General features: G+C 37.3%; 1 protein-coding gene across 1 annotated transcript in view; it reads left to right on the top strand.

Moving 5' to 3' along the window:
* LOC139127974 (small G protein signaling modulator 1-like) overlaps window positions 1-24800 on the top strand; it is a 270506-nt gene that overhangs the window by 21849 nt on the left and 223857 nt on the right. The window contains 1 exon segment of the mRNA XM_070693822.1: window positions 22894-22969. Coding sequence (XP_070549923.1) covers window positions 22894-22969 — 76 coding nt within the window.

The following is a 24800-nucleotide window of genomic DNA, read 5'->3' as shown; positions in this document are numbered from 1 at the left end:
TATTCTGTATGTTTGTTTGCACATATTCTGTAAGTCTGCTTTCATAGGGCTTAACATCAAAATTAACAACAGCCAGCCATTCCCACTGTACCTTCAAGGGATTTTTTCATTTTTCACTGAACTGTCTGCACTACACAAACAAAGAAAAAAAAATCTATTGTACTGATAAGCACTGATAAATGTCTTTTTCTCTATTAAGGCAGTGTCAAGTTAATTAATTTGTAATTGCATACGTAATGAACTTTCCTAATTAGAGTGATATATCCACAAATACTGCGTTCAATTTGATGAAACTTGGTATAGATTTTGATCTCATAGTGTTGTAAATACAAATCAATGACACTTAGTGGTGTCATTTATATATATAAATAAATTGCTAGTTTGCATTTACATAATGGATTTTTGTTTTTAGGGTGAATGTCCGAAGTACTGTATCAAACTTTATGAAATATAGTACCGGTGATAATCTGTCAGTGTTAGGATAGGATGCAAAAATGTTTGGCAGCATCCTGTCGATTAAGTACTAATTGATTCATTTTAATTACCTTTTTTAATTAGTATGGCGGCTTACATTGGTTTTCTGTTTTCACCACCATGGAACTCATTTTTGGCCATTAAGCCCCATCTGTATCGAAGTATTTTTAATCAGACTCCACCCTTTGTTGCAACATTTTTGCAGAGCCTAGCAGAAAATTTGCTTACCAGGGTCCCCAAATCCCAAAACTTTCACTCACTGAACACCTCAGTGCAAATACAGTGAACATATTTTCTTTTAACTTCGCTGTAAATTTCTTGGTCGGTGTTTTTATGAAATGATTTCTTTTACAGGCAGGAAGAACTTGAAAAATAAAAATAAAATGATTTTCTTATGATAAATATTGCTGTTGCTTTTTTTATGTGTTGCAGAAATGACTTAGTTGAATAGTTGGAAAAATTGTTGAACGTCATGAAACTTTCCTGCGTAAAATTTAAATTTAAACACCTTATCAAAATAAACAATTTGGACCAAAGGCTAAACTTATTATGTTTAATCTCCGTAACGTAGTTCAATTTTTATCATGAATTCTACACACTGAATTTCTTACCTGAGGTAGTGTGGCACGTTGGTTACCGTGACGGTAAAGTACTATTTACAATTTCCTAAGACTTCAGAAACAAGCAAATGTCACAAACGTTCATGAACGCAAAAGTTTTGGCGACAAAAATAGCCAACGTTTTCAAGTCATTTGAAAGTATAAACGTTTCAAAGCAATAATATATACAGTACATATCTCCGTGTGAAATCTAGACGGGGTTTCCCCTTCAAGGTCATCAGAGTTCACGTAGACGTTGTTTTGTCTTCATACCGGAAGTCACTCAATGCCGCAAAATTGACGCGTGGTACTCCAAGAAACACTCGTTCTTACACAGATGCACGTTGCACTGCTTACATCCCCAAGTTGTTTCAACAGGGTAGCCCTTTGGTGTTTTCTTGCCAGTCTTGCTGCATTGCCGACAACATTTCTTCTTACGCTTCGCGTTCGGAGAGAGTACTTCGCAGATGTGGTTAGCGATGTTGTCGGCATTGATGCTGTTCTCGACTTCGGTGACTTGACTTTGCGGCCCGCGCTTCCGACGACTTGTAAAACCGTCAATCAGCTGACTTGCTAGATCAAGGCGATAATCTTTCTGCTGATATCTTCGTCGAGGGTTTGGTGAATGTGCAATGCTGTACATTATAAAGGCGTTGATGATCATCCGATCGACAAAAAACCAGAACAAGTACTTCCAAAACTTCATGTACTTGTTGTTGATTTGGTAGTACGAAGCCATCTGGTCACTGAGGTCGACGCCGCCCATGTACTTATTGTACTCCCTCACCACTGTTGGGACGAATATTTCCTTCCCCTTCCTCTGAACTTCCAGGCCGCCAGGATTGCAGTTGGAACTCAACAGGGTCACATCACACTTGTCGTGCCACAAAGTAGCTGTGATTTCACAGCTTGCTCGGTAGACATAATCACCTGGTTTCAGCTTCGTCGCTGGCTTTGACACTGTGGCCGGAAGTCCTTTACTTTTCTTGCGAACTGTGCTGCAAACGTACGTTTGCCTGTTCAACAAGTCAACAGCAAGGCAAAGGGAACTGAAGAAATTATCATAGTAAATATGATGTCCTAATCCAAAATATCTGCTGGTCAGATCAACAACGACACTGTAGCCAAGACCATGTTACGTGTGCTCTCCCTTTCCAGCTTACAGTTTTATATTCCAAGAGGGCAATAACTAAACTTTCTGAATTTACATTAAAATATGCAAATTAGCTCAAAATATGCAAATTAGCTCTATTTGCATAAATTTGCAAATAAGGACAAAGTTGTAATTGAAAGGCTTTCAGACAAATTCGGAGCAGCTTTTTTATGTTTATTTATAACAACCATTTATTATTAATTCATGTATTGATGAACCTTTCAAACTTTTCACCAAAAATATGTAAATTAGTTGGGAATATGCAAATTAGCATTCTTTTGTAACAATAAGTTTCATAGGAAGTGTTTCAAACAGAAATGATGCACAATTGCCGTTTTTCTATATTTGTTATCGGACGCATGTATTGAACTGTTGGACCATTCCCAAACTATGTAAATTAGTCAAGAATATGCAAATTAGCAATATTTGCATAAATTTGCATAATATAGGGAGATTTTAACCCTTTGAGTGCCAAAGTAAATTTTTGTCACCTTTATAAAATATACCTAAGTCAATTTTTGTCAGATTTTTTGCAAAATTTTGATAAAAAACTCTGGCAAATAAAATGTTGTGTCCATTTGGTCCAAAATTATCAGGAAAATTACAGAAAAGTTCATAAAAATTAGTAAAATGTTGCACTGAAATTTCGGTGGGAAAAAATACAGCACTCAAAGGTTTAACGGAGACATCATGGTTCAGTGGCTAGTGTACTGGACTCACGATTGGAGGATGGCGAATTCGAGACTGGCTAGCATACTGGACTCACGATTGGAGGATGGTGAGTTCAAGACTGGCTAGCATCGCCATGATGGTGTGTCCTGGAGCTTTACTTTACTTGTCATTGCTTCTCCCCCGTATATATCCCTATGTATATCATTGGTCATTAGAAATATTGCAGTGCCAGTAATTTCTGTAGCTGTTCTGTATCCCAAAAGCCTTCAACAAATTTTATGATCCAAGGTGGAGGTAATGACCATCCAATACATGTAACCACACAAGCCCAGTGATTACTGAACATATGAAATTCAGACTTTTCAACATCCATACCGGGTCTCGAACTAACACTTACGACAAAATTCTGAAAACTCAACAGTACATTTACTATTTCACGTCTGTTTTTATTTGACAATATATTCTGGTATATACAGTGTTCTCCCCAGAGCTATTATAGAGTGGTGGCCGCCGCTCTATAAATTTTGGTAAACAATAGAAACTCATTACCATAACAATTACATTTATTGTTATGCAAATGAGCCGCCACTCTATCAGAAAATCCTGGGGAGATCACTGATATACATAAACAAGGTCATTGATAAATATAATAAATATTCATTACAAAATTTTTGTTGACTTGGTCATTTATATTATTTCAATAAATATCAAGAAATTTGTAAAATTTGTAAATATCTAAATCATAATAAAGTCAAATAATAAGCAGTGATCCAATAAAAAGTGATAACTGAGTAATTTCATGGATTTGTTCTCTTGAAATATTTGATATATAAAATCAATACTGCTTGACAATTGAAAATCAAAAGATTCTGAACTTTGTGTGCATTGCAGCTGCTATGAGAAATTGGCTTCAAGCAACAATACAGTAATCATATAAAGCAAGGCTAACCATGACTCTCCACAAGGAAAGATTTTTTTCTGCATTTCACATGTAATGATGCAGGGCTATCTCAAATCCTTGTTAGGAGGAAACAATGGCCAATTCTTGTCATCACATCTTTCAAACACTGACAATTATATGGCCAGGTAAATCAAAGTATACAAGTGTACTCACTAATGCAATTCATCCAACAAACAGAAGCAAGTTGTCCTCTCAATAGTTTCTAACAACACTAATGACCAAAAGTTTACTTATTTCTCGCATTAAAGTAACCAATATACACTGCCTGACAAAGCTGATTGCCTTATTTCATTTCTTTTTCTCCATACTTCTTGCCAAGTTTGAAAGAAGTTGGAGAAGGCCTGTTAAAATATGATTTTAGCCAGGAAAAAATTAGGACAAAATGGCTTCCAGTGACATATTAGATTGTATCATGAAAAATAATGTGTGTATAGGCAAATCATGGCATGTAAATTGTACATGTACTAGTGTTGGTTTGAAAGAGATTGATCCAGGCATCCCTGAGTAATGGCATTGGACATGAAAAAATTGGTACAAATAATGAATGCCTGGTAGTCATATAGGGGATTGTATTGTGAAATATATTAACATTCATGTGTATGCCTTAGAGCATTAAGCTTGTACTTAGTTTGAAAGTAGCTTGAGTTGAAAGACAGACAGACAGATTAGATTTGAAAATGTCAATCTCTTAAAAAATCCAATGAATGGATGAAAAAATAAATAATAAATAGATATACTATAAATACTTTGATGCATAAGTGAAGTGACGTATTTGCTGATGAAGCTGTATTGTTTTCTCCATTCTTAGAAATTGTACTTACAATTACAGTGCAATGGAGCAAGGCCAGTGGTAAAATACAATTTAGAGAAAAATTCAGTTATGATCAATATTGACATCAAACTAGACAACAGATCTGGAACCAGTCATTTTTTTCAGGCCCAGTTGGTCCATAAAAAACTAATACAGAGGTCGCACCAGGATTTGGACAACTGTATTATTGATGCAGCTTTAACAATATTATTGCAGAGTTTTGTGGCCAAGGTGTCACATAATAAAACTTTGCATTGAAATATGAATTACTGACATACTGGTCACACCAATGTTACACCAGAATTTATAAATTTGTGATGTTTACATGGGGACCACTGGAAAAATGAGTCATTGGTCCAGGACAAGCTGAAAAAAAAATCTGGTCATGACTTTTATCTGTAAATCAGTCTGTCTAAATGTTAACTGTCAAAAAATATGAAACTGCTATTGCCAAATAGGAAGCCTTGCTACAAATAAAAAATGCATTTTCTAAATGACAGTTTGTACATTTTTAGCTCACATTTGGTTATACCTATGTGAGTTTATCGTATAAGCTGAAGTCGATGGCGTCTGTATGTATGTGTGTATGTATGTATGTATGTATGTACGTACAGTATATCCGTCAACATCAAAAATACGCAAACCGCTGCCGTTTCAGCTTGGTATTTGGTGCGTGGATGCATCCTGGGCTATAGATGGGATTTTGTTCAAATGAAGTCTGCATTGCCAAAATGATGCAAATGAGCTTACAAAATGTGAAAATGGTCAAGTATTAATATCTTGAGGACCGCTGTTTTGATTGGTTTGAAAATTTGTGTGCAAGTACCTTAGGTGAACCATACACAGTTTTACGAATATTGTGAAGATATCCTTAATTTTGTATTTTTGCTGAATTTTTTTGTGATTTTTCTCATTTTCAGTAACAATTCTTCTTCTCTGAAACCGCCAGCCCAATCGCTCTCAAATTTGGGTTGGATCTTTGCGAAGGTGTTACTCTTCTAATTTGTTGAAATTATGACTAAAATTGGGAAAATTACTATTTTGGAGCAATTTTGTCATTTTTGGTCAAAAAATCTTAATCAGTATTGTCTTTTTAAAACCCCTGGACAGACAGCTTTTGCATTTGGTACACAGACGTACAGAGATGATAATAGTTAGATATGTGGAAATTGTCCTGAAATATACAAATTTGTATTTTTAAGACAATATTGTCATTTTTGGTCAAGAAAACTTGTTCTCAAAATTACTTGTTTGATAGCTTTGTATTAGATAAATTTTCTGCTCAAAGTGTTGGGAAACCCCCAAATTTGTGTATTTTAGGTAATTTTCTCTGTTTGTGACCTTAAATGACCTACACCAACCCAGGATATGTTGTGAGACAGTTTCGAAGGCTCTGAACTTAATTTTGTCATATTTGGTATCAATTTGTAGGAAAATTTGATCCAGAAAACAAAGCAGAGGTGAATGTTTTCATTGTTGACCAATTTTTGCAACTTTTCTATGTAAGACATACAAGAACTGATGAGAAATTTGGATCCAAGATAATTCCAGATGTTGTAATCACCACCCACAGTGGAAGGCATTTCACTATCTGTAACTAACTTAAGTGCTGTTTACATTAGAATGATAACACTCATGGCATTAATTAAAAACTCCCCAAGGTTGTAAATATATTTCCTGTCATCTTGCGTTATGTAATACCAAGGGATGGAACATTTGATATTCAGGAGGGGGTAGGGTCTAGAAGATTGATGAGGAAGCATTACTTTTTTACCAGATCCCTTGTACATTTTTTTTACCCACTCCCACCTTTTCTTTTTATCAAACCTTCTCTGTATATTTTTTGTTGTTGACATTTGCTTATATATTTAGGATCTGCTTGTCCCATTGCTATAGAAGTTGATATGCATGTTCCTAAAGATGACCTCCAGTACCAAAGTTGGAGACCTTATTTGCTTTTGTCATTCTTGTTTTTCCTGATTTAAATATTTCCCAAATGGACCAATTCAAACCGAATGTGAGCACATAGTGTCCTTGACGGTATTTTTGAGTGTGCGATTGTCAAACAACAAATAAAAATTGTTCCCAGTTTCATCCTGAAGGAGTAGTAGCATTGTAAATGTACAAACGTCCCTACAGATGGATTTTGCAAAAATGTAACATGAATCAGACAATATATGTTCACATGGCAAGTGAAGAAACATGACTGATAACTACAGGCAATTTTAGGGCAATACAGAATATCAATTTAGATAATAGATGATGTCATCACACACAGACAATATTCTGATAAAAATGCTTCAAGTATAGTGTGGAGGCACACATTGCCTGAACTAATACCATGAAAATTCAAGATGCAATGTATGTGGAATATTGGAATATAAAAAGGAAAATTCATGTGCTCACTTTTCTACAAGAGCAGATGCTTTTGAAAGAAAAGGAAACAGGAACTGCTCACAAAATGGAGATAGCTACAACAAACAAGTAATAATAAATTTACATTATTTCACTGCAATGAGTATGTGACAGCAAATACCGGCATATCCATTAGATGTCTGATAACTACAAATCATTCAGAAAGAACCAACATAAAAGTGATGAGAATTGCTGATCAATGAACATGGTGTTTGTCAATGCTGATCAAAAGGTTACGTGTACATATGTTCAAGGTCAATAAACTCACAAATTTCCATGACTTTTGAAGTCATTTTCAAATTTCTTCTGCTCAACAAACATAAAACTTAGGGATAATACTGATGTGTGCTAAATTTATTTCAGGATGAACAATTAGACAAGGAAATTTCTGAAAGATTATTATATCAATTTGTTTTGAATTATGGTTTTTCAGCTGTTGCATATAAATTTTCAGACCAAGCTCACTAGATCAATTTTCAAGAAGATTCTTGGACTAAGTAAATTGATTTTTCAAGATCTTTCAAGGATTGTATGAACCTTGTACATGTTATGACACATACTATGGCATGTCAATGATCTATGATGGTCAATTATCCATGACAATTATGACGTGGAATGCAGTCTCTGTGCAGTCCATTATTGCAATTAGTGCAAACAGTCCTCGATCGATGCCGGACGCCAGTAGGACGATTGGAGCATACGCAGCAATCTCGCTCTCTGTGACCTGGCAGTCTTCTCAGTTGACCCATGTTGTTGTTGTTGTTATTGTCATTGTTATGTTCTTCATCATCACCATTACGAGTTGCCATGTGCTCTACTACTAACGCTTCAATCACCTCCTTGTAGAACTCTTCACGGGTAAATATGAGCTGATCAGTTGTGTTTTGCTTGTAGATGATGTACGCATTCAGCATCATTCTGTGAAGAATGTTAAATACCATCTTCTTCCAGTATTGCATGGATTTGCGTTCATCATTGTAAGCAAAGAGCATCATGTCACTGATATCTACACCACACATATACTTGTTGTATGTTGTAACGATGACAGGTTTAGGAGGGTTGTTATGATCTTGGTCATTCTGAGCTGGCTCATGAGTTGACAACATCAGTACTGGTTTGGGTTTTGACAGCTTTTCACGGTAGGCAGCACATAAGACCTCACCCTGTCTGGCATACACTGTTTCACCAACCTGGGGACGGGCATTTATTATCATGGCAGGAATGAATCTTCTATTATGGTGAAGCGTTCCAGTCAGGTAGGTTTCCATGTCGAGCAGGTCTCGTGCGAGTGGAACACTAGTATAGAAGTTGTCGACTACTACATTGATGAGATTTCCTCAACAACCGAGCTTCTCTGAGTAAATTAATGACAACATCATAGCCCAATCCATTTTCTCCACCTCGGTCTCGCCTGGCACCACCATATGCATAGAGTTGTAAATTATAACCAGTTGACGCCTCACAGACTACCCATAATTTCATGCCAAACCTGTGATGATGTTTGTTTGGCATAAACTGGATAAGGTCACATCGATTTCTACTACCAACCATGCTTTCATCAATACTCAACATTTCCCTTGGTTTGTAGTGTTGTTTGAACTTTCTGTTACAGTGGTCAATCAAGTTCTGGAATTTATTTCGTGGATCATGTCCAACTTCACCTCTGTCAGGAATTGCACGATTGTCAACAATGTGGAAAAACTTCAGCAAAAGTTGGAATCTGTTTCTTGAAAAAATCTTTCGGAACCAAGGTGTTGATTGAGAGCGGTACTTTACCTCCCAGTAGTCGGCAATTCGATTTTTCTGAATCAGACCCGTGTCTAAAATTACTGCAACAAACGCTTTGATTTCACTAACCATCGTACCACCAGCACGTATCCATCGTCAGACTCTGGATGCGTGGCCCAAGGCTCTGTGATTGCGCTCGATAAAACTGGCGGCATAACGATTGGTTTTGATTACAAATGATCTGACAAGTACAATTGTAAATAATAGCTCAAAGTAGGCAAGAGGGCTGGCATCTCTTGATGGTGGACGGACGGGGCCCGTAGCTTCTTGGAAAATTACATGGTCACGAGCTGGCTTGAAACCATGGATTGGGAGGCCTTCGATCAAATTCCTCACCTTCTGAATCAGTATCGCTGGGTGCCTGTAAATCTAAGGTGTCACTGACATTGCTTTCCGAAGACATTTCTTATCGGTGAAAAAAGAAAAACTGCAACGGCGAAGCAGATTACAAAATGTCAACAAACCTTCTGCCATGTTCTCTGAGTGACGTCGTATCAACCCGTGACCCCTATGACCTCTCAAATAAATCACATATCTGCACACGATCCAAGGACCCGAAAATCACAAAAACGTAAATTTAGATGAAATTTGTGTTCATGAAGAGAATATCGCCGTTTTAGACAAGGAAATCGAACATTTTCACAAAACTGTACTTCAATATCAGGACGTTCCAAAGGTCGGCCGATCGATCGGCCCGTGGCAATTTGCATAACAATAGGTTGGCCGATCGATCGGCCCGGGGGCACTCAAAGTGTTAAAACCCCACTTCACAGGCTTCACTGGCATATACTGAATCATCAGTGATCGCCTGTTAAATTTACACATAGCCTCGTCGATCGAAATTTCTCTGAAAGGGATGAACTTCATGGGAAATTTAGAACGAAGTTGATCGATCATCGGCTGAACTTTATACATACGATCTCTGCCTGGGTCTTGTTGGTCGGGTTCGCCATACGGATCGTTGACATGAAAATACTGGTTCAACTTCAGGAAACGATTTCGGGACATGACTTTCGCTATCCCCAGTACATGAAGAAGGTCGTCCGTTGACCAGTAGTCGCGTATTTCTGGCAATGAGTGAATACCCATCAAAATGAGAACACCAATATACGCTTTCATCTCATTTCTGTCAACCGGACTCCACTCGACTTTTGTCGACTTTCTGTGAAAGATCCTGTCTGAACTGCACGAATTTGTTGGTTTCGCGGACGAGATGATCAAGAAAGTCGTCTGTCATGAACAGTTGGAAAAAATCCAACTGATCACCCGTACACCGCAGATTGTGAAATGGGCAAGATTTGTCGCCGTTGAAAGGACATAAAGTTATTTCGTCATTTGAAGTTTCTGACCACGTCGTCTGCATGTAGGTCTTCGATCAAGTTCAGCAGGATCGATGTCACTCGCGCTGCCATTTTCCTGTCGATAGGTTTCCCTTGCAATCTCCACTCACAGTTGTTGTTCAGATATTTCCTCTGTCGTTAAACCTTCAAAATCGCTGTCGGAATCAGAGTCCCCAAAGAAAATGTCCCAAACGGTGTTGTTTCTCACTTCCGGGGTCGACATATCAAAACAAACTTTAAATAAATGAATATTTAAATCTGTAGAGTTTTCTCACGGTGCGGGGTCGTGTCACTCAAAGAAAAGTTCAGGTCGTCTGTGTGTGCAGGGCGGGAAAAAATCTTTTATTCATGAAGGGGGTGGGAAAATATATTCACGTATGTGTGATGTCGTAGGTAAGATGTTGTTAAACGTCATTGAGGCTTGTGTAGTCGTCACGACAAAAACTAACGATGTAATCAATCCTTTTTTTAGCTCCGCTGTCAGCGACGCGGAGCTTATCAAATAGGTTGATTTTCCGTCGTCGTCCGTCGTCCGTCGTCGTCCGTCGTCCGTCAACAATTGCCTTCTCCTCTGAAACCGCAGGTCCAATTGCTTTGAAATTTTATATGCAGTTCACTTGGGGTGACCTCACTTAAGTTTGTTCAAATTGTGGTGATATTTGCATATTTGTATTTTTGGGGCATTTTTTGGTGTTTTTGGTAAAAAAATCTTCTTCTCTGAAGCCGCTTGTCCGATTGCTTTTAAATTTGATATGCAGTTTACTTAGGGTGACTTCAGTCAGATTTCTTCAAATCGTGGTGAAATTTGCATATTTGTATTTTTAAGGCAATTTTTATCATTTTTGTTAAAAAAATCTTTAAAAATCTTCTTCTTCAAAAGTACAGGTCAGATAGCTCTGATATTTGGTACATATGTCCCTAGGGATAATCTATTTTAGATTTGTTCAAATTGTGCAGAAATATGCAAATTTGCATTTTTAAGGCATTTTTTGCCATTTTTGGTCAAAAACTGTTTTTTTCAAAAAGTACTGGTCTGATAGTTTTGAAATTTGGTATACAGATTTCTATAGATGAACTTAGTAATATATATTGAATTTCTGATGAAATCTGTAATTTTGTATTTTTGGGGCAATGTTGCCATTTTTGGTCAGAAAATTTCATTCTCAAAAAACTACTCATCTGATAGCTTTGGTTGACATTGTTACGTGCAGAGAAAACGAACAAAAGGGTGAACTCAGCAGTTAACGTTTAAACAAAATTTATTACGAAAATAAAACTAATTGCTAAGTCAGGGATAGAGTACAAGCTTTAAAAGTGTACAGACTACTTATCTCAGCTGGGACGGCAAAGCTCCAGTCTCAGAGTTGTAACAGTCAGTTGGATGAATGAACAGTCCTTGCAGGCTTGAAGCTGCACAAAGTCCACAGTATAAATCCAGCGTTGGCAGTGAAGGTCTTGAAAAGTCTTGAGAATGACTACTGCTGGAGTTTAGTAACACACAAGAGACACGATCCCAAAAGTCTGACTGGAGCTGTGCACGTCCCTTTTATAAAGGCATATAAGAACAATCTAGAACTTTTATTGACATGCTAATTACTGTTCTAAAATTATCTCCCTTACACAACTAATCAACTTTCCAGAACATTCCAAACATGACTAATTGAATTCAAGGTTGTGAGGTCATTAAGGGCAGTGACCTTGAGAATGTTCTAGACTAATTGAACTCAGGTCATGATGAGTGTGGGGTAAATGACCTACATAACACACCCCCTCTTCAAAAAGAAAATTTTTCAAAGAAAAATCTTTCTTTTACAAATGTAATCTTGAAAAGGATTTAAGTACTCAAATTTGTTTTACTCTAAAGTAAAATTTCTTGAAAGTGAACAACAATAAACTCTAAATACGAGAGAGACAGTCTGCAATTAAATTGTCTCTGCCTTTGATATGTCTAATATCAAGATTAAACTCCTGTAACATTAAACTCCATCTTAGCAATCTCTGATTTTTGCCTTTAAATTTCTGCAGAAAAACAAGAGGGTTGTGATCAAAACCACTATTGGCTGATTTGAAGAAGTAACATAAACTTCAAAATGCTGTAAAGCTAATATCAAAGATAAACACTCTTTTTCAATTGTAGAGTAGTTTCTCTGGGATTTGTTAAATTTGCGTGAAAAATAGCAAACAGGATGATCTACACCATGACTATCCTCTTGCAATAAAACAGCACCAGCAGCCGTATCACTAGCATCCACAGCTAATTTGAATGGCAAAGTGAAATCTGGTGCAGACAACACTGGAGCACTTTGCAGTATGGCTTTAAGTGTATCAAATGCCTGTTGGCATTGCTCTGACCAAAAAAACTTTACTTTCTTTTTAAGTAAGTTAGTCAAAGGCTCAGTAATTGTGGAGAAATTTGGACAGAATTTTCTGTAGTAACCAGCCATACCGAGAAAGCGCATCAGTTGTCGTTTGCAGTTTGGTATGGGAAAACTTGAAATGGCACTGATTTTGCATCAACAGGTTTTACCTCACCCTGTCCTACAGTATGTCCGAGGTAAGTTACCCTCGCCCAACCAAACTCAGATTTGGCAAGGTTGACAGTCAACATTGCTTTACTCAGTCTCTCAAAGAACTTCCGCATGAGCTTGATGTGTTCCTCCCAGGTGTCACTATACAGGACGACGTCGTCAACATAGGCTGCACACCCGTCTAGCCCGGATATGACGTCGTTGATCATCCGTTGGAACGTTGCCGGAGAGTTCTTCATTCCGAATGGCATCACCTTGTACTGGAACAATCCGTCTGGTGTAACAAAGGCGGATATTTCACGAGCACGATCCGTCAGAGGGACTTGCCAAAATCCCTTCAGTAGGTCAAATTTCGTCACATACTTGGCTTTTCCCACTCGGTCGATGCAGTCATCAATCCTCGGGATTGGGAAAGTGTCTGTCTTTGTTAAAGTGTGACCTTCCTAAAGTCCGTGCACATACGATAACTGTGATCTGATTTGGGAACAAGTATGCACGGCGAACTCCAGTTACTTTTACTGGGTTCAATAAAGTCATTGTCCAGCAGGTATTTGACTTCTTCCTGGAGATATTTCGCTTTTGTTGGATTCAGTCTGTATGGATGTTGTTTTACAGGCTTACTGTCCCCAACATCAACGTCGTGATAGATGACGTTTGTCCTCGTTGGAACATCTTGAAACAGGTGTTTATATTCGTGGAGCAGTTCTTTCACCTGTTGTTGTTGTTCTGGCTGGAGGTGTGCCAACTTTGTAGACTCCAGCTTCTCCAGGATTTCTGAGTTCTGAAGCTTGACCGAGCCCAGCTTTGAGTTTAGAGTATTTTCACTCAAGTCAGTTTCAGTATCACTATCTTCATAATGGCCAGAACTGACGGTACTGACAGGGTGAGTTATAGTAGGATTATCCCTATCCAAATATGGCTTAAGCATATTTATGTGACATAGCTGTTTTTGTTTTCGCCTGTCAGGTGTTATTATGATGTAATTTAAATCACTCAATTTCTTATCAATTAGATATGGCCCAAAGTAACGAGCATGGAGTGGTTTGCCAGGAATTGGAAGTAGAACAAGAACCTTTTGACCTGGTTCAAACTTCCGTTTTGAGGTGCTTTTATCATATTTGGTTTTCATTGACTGCTGAGATGACTCAAGATTTTCTCTGGCTAATTCACATGCTTTAGAGAGTTTTGTACGAAAATCTGACACATATTGCAAAATATTCAGACAATCATCATCGTCTGATAGGAATTTCTCTTTAACGACTTAAGTGGGCCACGGACTGTATGTCCAAATACAAGCTCAAATGGGCTAAAACCAAGAGACTCCTGAATTGACTCTCTAACAGCAAAGAGCAAAAAATGAATTCCTTCATCCCACTGCTTCTCTGTGTCAAAACAGTAGGTCCTAATCATGTTTTTCAAAGTTTGATGAAATCGCTCAAGAGCACCCTGACTTTCTGGATGATAGGCGGATGACCTATACTGTTTAATGCCTAGCTGATCCATTACTTGTTGAAAAATACCAGACATAAAGTTGGAGCCTTGATCGGACTGGACGCATTTAGGGAGGCCAATAAAGTGAAAAATTTGACTAAAGCTATCACTATAGTCTTTGTCTTTATATTTCTCAGTGGTATGGCTTCGGGGAACCGAGTTGATGTACACATTATTGTCAGCATGTACTCATTTCCTGATCTTGTTTTTGGTAGGGGCCCAACACAGTCTATTAGTATCCTACTAAATGGTTCTTGAAATGCCGGAATTGGCTGTAAAGGGGCCTTTGGAATAGTCTGATTTGGCTTTCCTACCATTTGACATGTGTGACAAGTTTTACAGAAATGTGCTACATCCTGCCTGAGATTAGGCCAATAAAAGTGACTGAGAATTTTATGATAAGTTTTCCTGACTCCTAAGTGACCAGCCCAGGGAGTTTCATGGGCCAGGCGCAATATTTCAGCACGGTAGGGCTTTGGAACCACAATTTGATGTTTTATAGCCCAATCGTCATCAACCAAAACATCTGGAGGTCTCCATTTACGCATGAGAATACCAGACTTTGTATAATAGGAAACAGAGCTATCTGAAGTTTTATCTTCATCATCTACCTGTCAAACAAAGACAAAATATCTGGGTCTTTGTGTTGTTCTGCAATGAGATTTGATCTAGAAAATGTCTGACTTTGGTCAGCAGAAGTTTTACTGGAAGTTTCAAATCCACGAGGGATAACGGAATGATCCGTGTCAAACACCTGACTGAGAAAGGTGTCATTTAAGTCAACATCTGTGACATTATTTTTGAGAGTATCTTGATTCTCAGAAGTTTTCTTTGACATGGCTCGAGTAATGGCACATGAAGGAAATAAATCGGGTATCTCTTGTTCAATTGGCTCTGGATCCTGATCTAAACTAGGATTATCAGTCACAAGTGGATTAGTAATGACCTTGTCCCCAGCAAGGTCGTTTCCGAGAAGAAGGTGAATCCCTTCAAAAGGCAAAAAAGGCCTTATACCTAAAGCCACAGGTCCAGAAACAAAGTCCGAAGACAAATAGACATTATGGAGAGGAACAGGAATGAAGTCATTGCAATCTACCCCCTTAATAAGAACTTTAGAACCTGAAAATGACTTTTCAGAAAACGGCAGGGTATCTGCCAACAAAAGAGACTGGGAAGCCCCGGTATCTCTTAAAATTTTGACAGGGGTAGCGGAAGAAAAATCACTAGAAAGTGATATAAAACCATCGTGAATAAATGGTTCGAAAATACCCATAATGCTATCTTGAGAAGAATTGACCTTGACCTCATTAATTGGGGATGAGAGGGATTTAACCTCAGAAAATGTGTTACACACATTATTAGACTCTAATTGAGTTGATGAAGAAATAAAGCCGGTGGGCTTAGATCCACTTTGACCACTTTGACCTTCACGTTTTCTTTTCAATTTGAAACACTCTGACATTAAATGGCCGTCTTTCTTACAATAATTACAAGAAAGTGTACCGAACTGTTTGTCAGAAGGAGATTGAGACTTCGGATCTGATGATGTGGGAGTGTTACTTGAATTTTGTGAACTGTTGTCATTTGATTTCCTACTCTCCTTTGAAAATTCTTGGATGAAAAGGACGAGTTAAATTTACCTGCATTGTTTCTGTATGAAAAGGACTGGGATGGTTTGCTGAGAAAGGAAGATTTGTGGGTCAATGAATAATCATCGGCCAAACGTGCAGCAACCTCCAATGTATCTGCCTTTTGTTCATTGATAAATGTCTTGATGTCACTCCGGATGCACCTTTTAAATTCCTCAATCAAAACAAGCTGTCGTAATTTGTCATAATTCTGACTGACCTTTTCCGAAGAACACCAACGATCAAACAGTTGTTCTTTTGTTCGAGCAAATTCAACATAAGTTTGATCCTTCACCTTCTCACAATCCCTAAATTTCTGACGGTAAGCTTCAGGCACCAACTCATAGCCCTTGAGAATTAATTCCTTCACAGAATCATAATTTGAAGCCTGCTCTACTGACAACTGAATGTAAATTTCTCTGGCTTTACCCACCAAAGCACTCTGCAAAAGCATAGACCAGGACTCCTTAGGCCAATTCAGACTCTGAGCAATTTTCTCAAAATGAAGGAAATATTTATCAACATCCTTTTCTTGGAAAGGGGGAACTAACCTGAAATGCTTAGTGATGTCAAACTTGTCTGAAGGGAAGAATTTTCCTGACTGTCCAAGCTCTAAACGTTTTATTTCTACCTGTAATCGCTGTTCTTCTAATCGCAATTCTTTTTCTCTCTGTCTTTCTTCCATTTCTAATCTTTCCTGCCTATCTTTCTCTCTCTGTCTTTCTTCCATTTCTAATTGCATTTGTATTTTTTCTTTTTCTAATGCCTGTCTCTCTTTTTCCATTTGTAATTCTAGTTTCTTGATCTCCAAATTTGTCTGCATTTCTAATTCTAATTTTCTGAGTTCAGAGGTAGACTCGGGCTCATAATCTTTCAGGGTGGATTCCTCAAATTGCCTAAATCAACTAGATGCTTGGCAACACGGTACTGTATTTCCCTCTTGCGCATAGATCTTTTGACTTCTACTTTGAGGAAATTGGCCAGTGCAATGAGGTCGTCTTTTCTGAGGGAATCAAATGTGTCCTGATCAAGGTCATCCATTTCCTCTGGTTTAAATTCCGCCATGATTAAATTTCGCTGAGTTCACAGTATACAGTAGTTTTGAAAAGGCTGTCAAAATGTTGTCAAACGGCTCAAATATTCGTCTCCCGGACGAGCCCCCAATTTGTTACGTGCAGAGAAAACGAACAAAAGGGTGAACTCAGCAGTTAACGTTTAAACAAAATTTATTACGAAAATAAAACTAATTGCTAAGTCAGGGATAGAGTACAAGCTTTAAAAGTGTACAGACTACTTATCTCAGCTGGGACGGCAAAGCTCCAGTCTCAGAGTTGTAACAGTCAGTTGGATGAATGAACAGTCCTTGCAGGCTTGAAGCTGCACAAAGTCCACAGTATAAATCCAGCGTTGGCAGTGAAGGTCTTGAAAAGTCTTGAGAATGACTACTGCTGGAGTTTAGTAACACACAAGAGACACGATCCCAAAAGTCTGACTGGGAGCTGTGCACGTCCCTTTTATAAAGGCATATAAGAACAATCTAGAACTTTTATTGACATGCTAATTACTGTTCTAAAATTATCTCCCTTACACAACTAATCAACTTTCCAGAACATTCCAAACATGACTAATTGAATTCAAGGTTGTGAGGTCATTAAGGGCAGTGACCTTGAGAATGTTCTAGACTAATTGAACTCAGGTCATGATGAGTGTGGGGTAAATGACCTACATAACAACATGTTCTTAGGGATGATCCGATGTGATATATATTCAAAGTATGATGAAATTGTGTATTTTTGCAGCTTTTAGCCACTTTTTTCTGGCCATTGCATTGAGCTATCAAAGATTTCCACCTTCTTCATCAACATGTGTCAAAAATAGTTACTCTCTACATAAACACAGCGGAGCTATATCGGCCGCTAGGTCGCTTGTACTAATTAAAAATGCAGGCCTTTTGAGGCCGTAACGGGATCACTGTACTGCGTTTTGCACAGGCCATGTCAGGCCTAACCGGACGTACGTGAATACAATTAGTGGGGCCGTCTCAGGCCGAATCGGAGCGCAAAGGGTTAACTAATGAAGAGGACTCTTTCCTCTCAGAGGACTTGTAATTAAAGTACCTATTAACAAGTGGGGACTGTGTCATTGTCAATGACCTGTTGTAATAAGGGTTGCAGCTAAGATTGGCTTTACGTTTCCAACACCATGGTATTGACCGATTCTTGTGATGGCCTTTTACCAACCTTTTAGTAATAATTCAGTTTATTCCTATCTTTGCTTCAATTACTTCTTTCAACATTTAGCTTAGTGTATAATTTTGTAATCTTAATTACCGTCAACTTAGCTTTACTAACTTATTCTAACCTCATAATTCTTACACTACTGTTATATAACCCCAAAATTTTTCAAGAGATGCATACATGATTTTCTCTCAAAAAACCATTTCGGCTTTTTTCTCCACATACATATACATGTTCCTTTTCTCACAAAAATGGGCTTAAAATTGCAATGTGAAAAACAGTCTTTTAGCTATATGTTGCACATCGACTTCGAGGTCTGTCTAATTCACAGTGAGTGGGGTTGTTGATAAATGCGGATAATACTATGCGGTCATTATGTCCAAGCGCCATTGGCGGTATTTTTTATTTCAAAGAAAAACCCTGAGATTATCAATAACTCAAATAGTATTCACTGGATTTCAATAGAATTTAGAAATATCAACTGATGTCACCAGTACGGCTTCACTGTCACCACAAAGATAAGAACCAGGAGATGTTTTTAGCTCACATTTGGTTATACCAATGTGAGGTTGTCGTATAAGCTGAAGTCGATGGTGTCTGTATGTATGTGTGTGTGTATGTATGTATGTATGTATGTATGTATGTATGTATGTATGTATGTAAGTACATACAGTATGTCTGTCAACATCAAAAACACGCAAACCGCTGCACGTTTCAGCTTGGTATTTGGTGTGTGGATGCATCCTGGGCTATAGATGGGATTTTATTCAAATGAAGTCTGCATTGCCGAAATTATGCAAATGAGCTTACAAAATGTGAAAATGGTCAAGAATTCATAACTCAAGAACTGCTATTTTGATTGCTTTGAAAATTTGTGTGCAAGTACCTTAGGTGAACCATACACAGTTTTACGAATATTGTGAAGATATCCTTAATTTTGTATTTTTGCTGAATTTTTTGGTGATTTTTCTCATTTTCAATAAAAATTCTTCTTCTCTGAAACCGCCAGCCCAATCGCTCTCAAATTTGGGTTGGATGTTTGCGAAGGTGTTACTCTTCTAATTTGTTGAAATTATGACAAAATTGGGAAAATTACTATTTTGGAGCAATTTTGTCACTTTTGGTCAAAAAATCTTTGACAGCTTTATATTTGGTACACAGACGTACAGAGATGACAATAGTTACATGTGTGGAAATTGTCTTGAAATATACAAATTTGTATTTTTAAGACAATATCGTCATTTTTGGTCAAGAAAACCTGTTCTCAAAATAACTTGTTTGATAGCTTTGTAATTTGGTATAAAGTCCCGAGGGATGTTATTAGATAAATTTTCTGCTCAAAGTGTTGGGAAACCCCTAAATTTTATATATTTTATGTAATTTTCTCAGTTTGTGACCTTAAATGACCTACACCAACCCAGGATATGTTGTGAGGCAGTTTTGAAGGCTGTGAACATAATTTTGTCATATTTGGTATCAATTTGTAGGAAAATTTGATCCAGAAAACAAAGCTGAGGTGAATTTTTTCATTGCGGATCAATTTTTGCAACTTTTCTATGTAAGACACACAAGAATTGATGAGAAATTTGGATCCAGGATAATTCCAGATGTTGTAATCACCGCTCACAGTGGAAGGCATTTCACTATCTGTAACTAACTTAAGTGCTGTTTACATTAGAATGATAACACTCATGGCTTTAATTAAAAACTCCCCAAGGTTGTAAATACATTTCCTGTCATCTAGCGTTATGTAATACCAAGGGATGGAACATTTGATATTCAGGAGGGGGGGTAGGGTCTAGAAGAATGATGAGGTAGCATTACTTTTTTATCAGATCCCTTGTACATTTTCTTCCCACTCTTTATTTTTTCCCCACTCTTCCAACCTTTTCTTTTTGTCAAGCCTTCTCTGGCTAATTTTTGTTGTTGACATTTGCTTATGTATTTAGGATCTGCTTGTCCTATTGCTATAGAAGTTGATATGCATGTTCCTAAAGATGACCTCCAGTACATAAGTTGGAGACTTTATTTGCTTTTGTCATTCTTGTTTTCCTGATTTAAATATTTCTTGAATGGACCAATTCAAACCGAATGTGAGCACATAGTGTCCTTGACGGTATTTTTCAAATCCCATGCTAGCTTTGTTTAGAAACGGAATGTTTCTGGATAGCCGTGCACATAGTAGTATTAAACCAGAATGAAGGTACTTCAGAAGTGCAGGCGATTGCCTATTTGGACACAGCATGCAAAATATAGGCACTGGACCAGGGTGTGATGTGTAAAAACATGCACAGTGTTTAGGGTGCTTCTTCCTATAACTTCACACAGACAGCTAGACTTTGTTCAGGTTGGTGAATTTAAAAAAACAAAATCATTTTGCAAAAGTTTCTGTTGTATCTCTTCTTTTTCATACAAACCTATTTTGGGTGATACAAATTTGTCCATTTTCACTCATTTGTAAGCTTGTGTTGTAAAGTATACATTGTATACTAAAGTGACAGTAATTGATGCTATTATTGAAATTACTTGCATTCAAGGGCCTTTGAGAAACTGCAATTAGTAGTCATGTGACCTATTATTTGGTTATTATTATCATATTATAACAATCACATTCCAATTCTTAGAAAATAATTATCAACAGGCATTGATGATTTCAAAAATCAGCGTCTTTGTTCTGTTATATTTACTTTCTGCAGTTCATGCTTTATATTACTGGACAGATATACTCACTCATAATTCATGAAAGGGCCTATCAGGGATATTTGCGTGCATGATTATATAATTTTCTAGCCTCCGAAACTTGTAAAACAAGTAATAATAATAATAAAAATAATAATGATAATAATAATAATAAAAATAATGATAAAGTTTCAAGAAAATGATAATGTTATAATTGGATGCTTTTGCATTTCCGCTGTAAGTTGATGGAATTGACTGACAGCATGACCTATTGGTAGCCTTCTAACCTTTAAAGTTTTAAATATGAATACATTTACCCTTGAATAAATGTCTGTATACCGGGGATAATATGCAGAAAAGTTACTTGCTGCTTAGGCCAAACTTTCTTTGTGACTCCAAATTTTACTGTGTCCCTTAACTGCTGTATCCAGTCAGCATTCAGTGTGCACAATGTCAACTGAAGTGAACATTTGTACAGTGGTGTACATACAAAAACTGGGTCCCATATTTTGTGTTAGGACACAATAAGGTAGGATTAATTTGTTAATCCCCGATATTTGTAGTTTGCAAGCACACGGCTTTGCACATTCACATGTTTGAATCCATTGTATCGCTAGAAGTACTCTAGGAACTGTGCTTAGAAATACTGCTGCATGGTGACAGCTACGCCATTTGTTGTAAAATTAGGCGAATGTTTAGACTTGCAGCACAGTAAATGTGTTGAATTGAGAAGGGACATTAAGGGAATTGTTTGATGCATTAAACATTTGTTATCAACGATGCTTCTTGTGATAAAGCCAAAGGCAGCAACTATTTTTTTCCAGCTCATAAAAAATATGGTTTTCACATTTTTCAAGTTTTATTTTTTTGCAATTTTTCATCAACCAGTGAATGCATCATCAGACAGCATTCAGTGCATTACAGGATTTCCGGTGTAGAATCTTAAGCTTCTTAGGTGATACCAGTAGCATCAATTGTTCCTGAAATTATGTGTAGTCACTAGTTGATCTTTGATCATTGTGAAATAAATTGCCTGTCTATAGGCATGTCATAAGTTATTGGCTGAATATATGGTCTTGCAGCCGGATACTTCTCTCCTTTCCCTTGTACATATAATTACCGTATGCTCCTTGTCCCAAATTTACCAATACGTAAACTATATTTACAGATCTCGGTACACACATCATTATTTTTAGCTCACATTTGGTAGACAATATGAGGTTATCCTATAAGCTTACAAATTTGTGGAACACGTCTGTTCGGTTTGAGCCGTGACAGTGAACAAAGAAAAAAGGAAAGTGGGCTCCCTTGTAAGTTCATTTCTGGTTTCTTTTATGAATTACAGTATCCACATTTCAATACATTGCATTGTTCAATAAACCTACTCAACTTCATTGCTGTTTTCAGCTATTACATTTTTATTTGTTCCTTCTTTACAGTAGTCACATTTCTACCATAGACTTTACATGCTACCAAACCATTTCTGCATTGCCTAATATATGCTAAATATCTGCGTATTTGTTCTCGTGTTCATTGACCGAGTAGAACAAAATGTAATTTTTGTTCTTTTTTTTCCCCATTGTGTCTGTATAGCCTCTGATGAAGGTTGTCCGTGTATATCCGAAATGTTAGGAAGAATAAACATTTATTGTATAGTAGCAGATGGGTCTTGTCAACTATTTTTCACACCTCATGAATTAATTCTATTTTATCTTGAATCAATACAAATAACATTGCTAGTCTTAAACCCTGGTGCGACACCAAGGGCTGAGCCCTATATAATATCATAATAGAATATTGATTTAGTCATCACAATTTTCTAGAACAATAATTGTGAGCACCCTGTCAGGGAGTTCTTGAATTTCTACTGTCTATGTTTATCATTTATATTGGGGCCATGGACATTTTTTGAGAGGGTAGGGAGGGTTTACTTCCTTTGACAGAGAAATGAGAAATTACCTGATAACTTTGGACCATAATAACTGATAGCTCACTATAAGCTAAAAAACATCTTGTCTTCTTTAATCATGTTTGTAAAAGTTTTAAAAGTGAGATTTTTTGAAGGATAGCAATTCCTTTAACGTTGTCTATTATATTAATTGTCATTACATTTTCAGGTGAAGCAGATTATGGAAGAAGCTGTAACGAGAAAATTTGTGCACGAAGATAGTGGAAGTATTCGCTCATTATGTGGTAGGTATTCATAAAATTCTTTCACATTTTGTGTTTCCATTGCTACTTGTAAAAACCCAAATGGGTGCTTCAATCTAATTTGGTGATTCAGATTGACCCAGCACTTGCAGAACTGGTGAATTGAAATTGATGTGTAACAGTAATACTAGACATTACCATGTTCAGCATTTCCAACTTCGAAAAAAAGTTACTGTACATATAATCTCCATGGCCTTAGCCTTCTGCTAATTAGTCCCTACAGACACCGTCTGGGGGACTTATAGGTTTGGTCACATCTCTGCGTGTGTACATGCGTGCGTGTGTCCGTTTATGCAGATATCTCAGAGATGTCTGGAGCAATTTCATTCAAACTTGGTATGTCATACATGTGCACATTGATCTGTTTTGTGATCCAATCTAAAATAGCCATGTTATGGCCACTTTATTAAAAAAGTGGGGACTATGTCATTGACAATGATTTTTTGAAAAAAAAGCTCTATTTTTATAGCAATTGTACTAAATTTCATTAAACTTTGTAAAGATGTTTGTTGCACAGATCTCTGATAGCACAAAATGAAATATGTCAGTATTGCATCAGTTAATTGCTAATTTGCATATTTGATGAACTTTCATAAGTTAATACAGACCTTCATAAAAATTTCTAATGAGCAAGCAACACTTAGTCAATCCGATGAATGACAGCATGCTTAGGCTGGGGAATAAACAAGAAATAAACATGTATACAGACAGGAAGATTACGATGTGGTCATTTTGCTGTGAGGTGAGTCATTACAGCTGAATTAGCTGACAAGCATTCAGTTCAGTACAGTCTGACTCCGCATACCATTGCTAACAGAACTGCACATTTTCTGTGCAATTTTTCATAACTTGTTACATAAGAGGCTGTAGACAGGTAGCAGTTACCATCATTAGATTTATGTATAAGTATGCCACTTTCCGGCTATTTCCACTTAAACTTTACAGGAGAATTTTACAAACCTTCTGCAAGCTGATATTCAGCCAAAATGTACTAGTCAAAAAATTGTATGGTGTGTATGTTAATTTCCCCTCAGTGGTCAATCGTTCTGATTCACCCTTTCATTTTGGTACTTTTTTGTGTGCTTTGAGCTAAGGGAAGAGACAAAAAGTTGTATCCATGATACAATAATAGGCCAACAAATGTGTTGTACTACCTGGACCAATTTTTGAACCTATGTAATTGTCTTGGATATTTTCGTGGAAATAACTGCAGCACCATACTCATTTTCCGCTGTGTTGCCACAGATTGTGGCTAGAGACGTGACGCATTGCTCCATATTTGACTACTCGACCAGCTGGTTATCCGTATCAACACAGATGCTTATTTATGCAAGAACATGCCCACCTAAATATCTGAATATTCATGATGCATAGCAAGTAACCAAGCACTTTGAGGTACACATCGTGCGGCTAGTCGGCGGGCTGTCTCCCCTTTGCGAATCAGGCATGATAATCCCACCATGGATGCAGGTCACGCAGAATTGAAGGAAAAACGGTGCATTTTACTATGCATATCTGACACATGCGCAGTCCGTCACGTCTCGAGTGAGCAGAGCGTACGGGTAGAGAAAGGCAGACAGAAAAAAAAACTTGTAGACAACGAAACCCATTTGGTTTTTAGCTACTATAGACTATAGTCTATAGAAGCTATTGGGATGGGTATCCGTCCGGCGTCCGTTGTCAGTCTGTATGTATGTATGTATGTATGTATGTATGTATGTATGTATGTATGTCCGTTTGTGAGGCGTCCGTCCACTCAAATATCTTGAGAACCGCAGTACTTACTGATTTGATATTTGTTGTGTAGATGAAA

This window comes from Ptychodera flava, unplaced genomic scaffold, assembly GCF_041260155.1.
Source record: "Ptychodera flava strain L36383 unplaced genomic scaffold, AS_Pfla_20210202 Scaffold_40__1_contigs__length_1388640_pilon, whole genome shotgun sequence".
NCBI classification, from domain to species: domain Eukaryota; kingdom Metazoa; phylum Hemichordata; class Enteropneusta; family Ptychoderidae; genus Ptychodera; species Ptychodera flava.
This window is presented reverse-complemented; position numbering and strand designations above follow the sequence as displayed.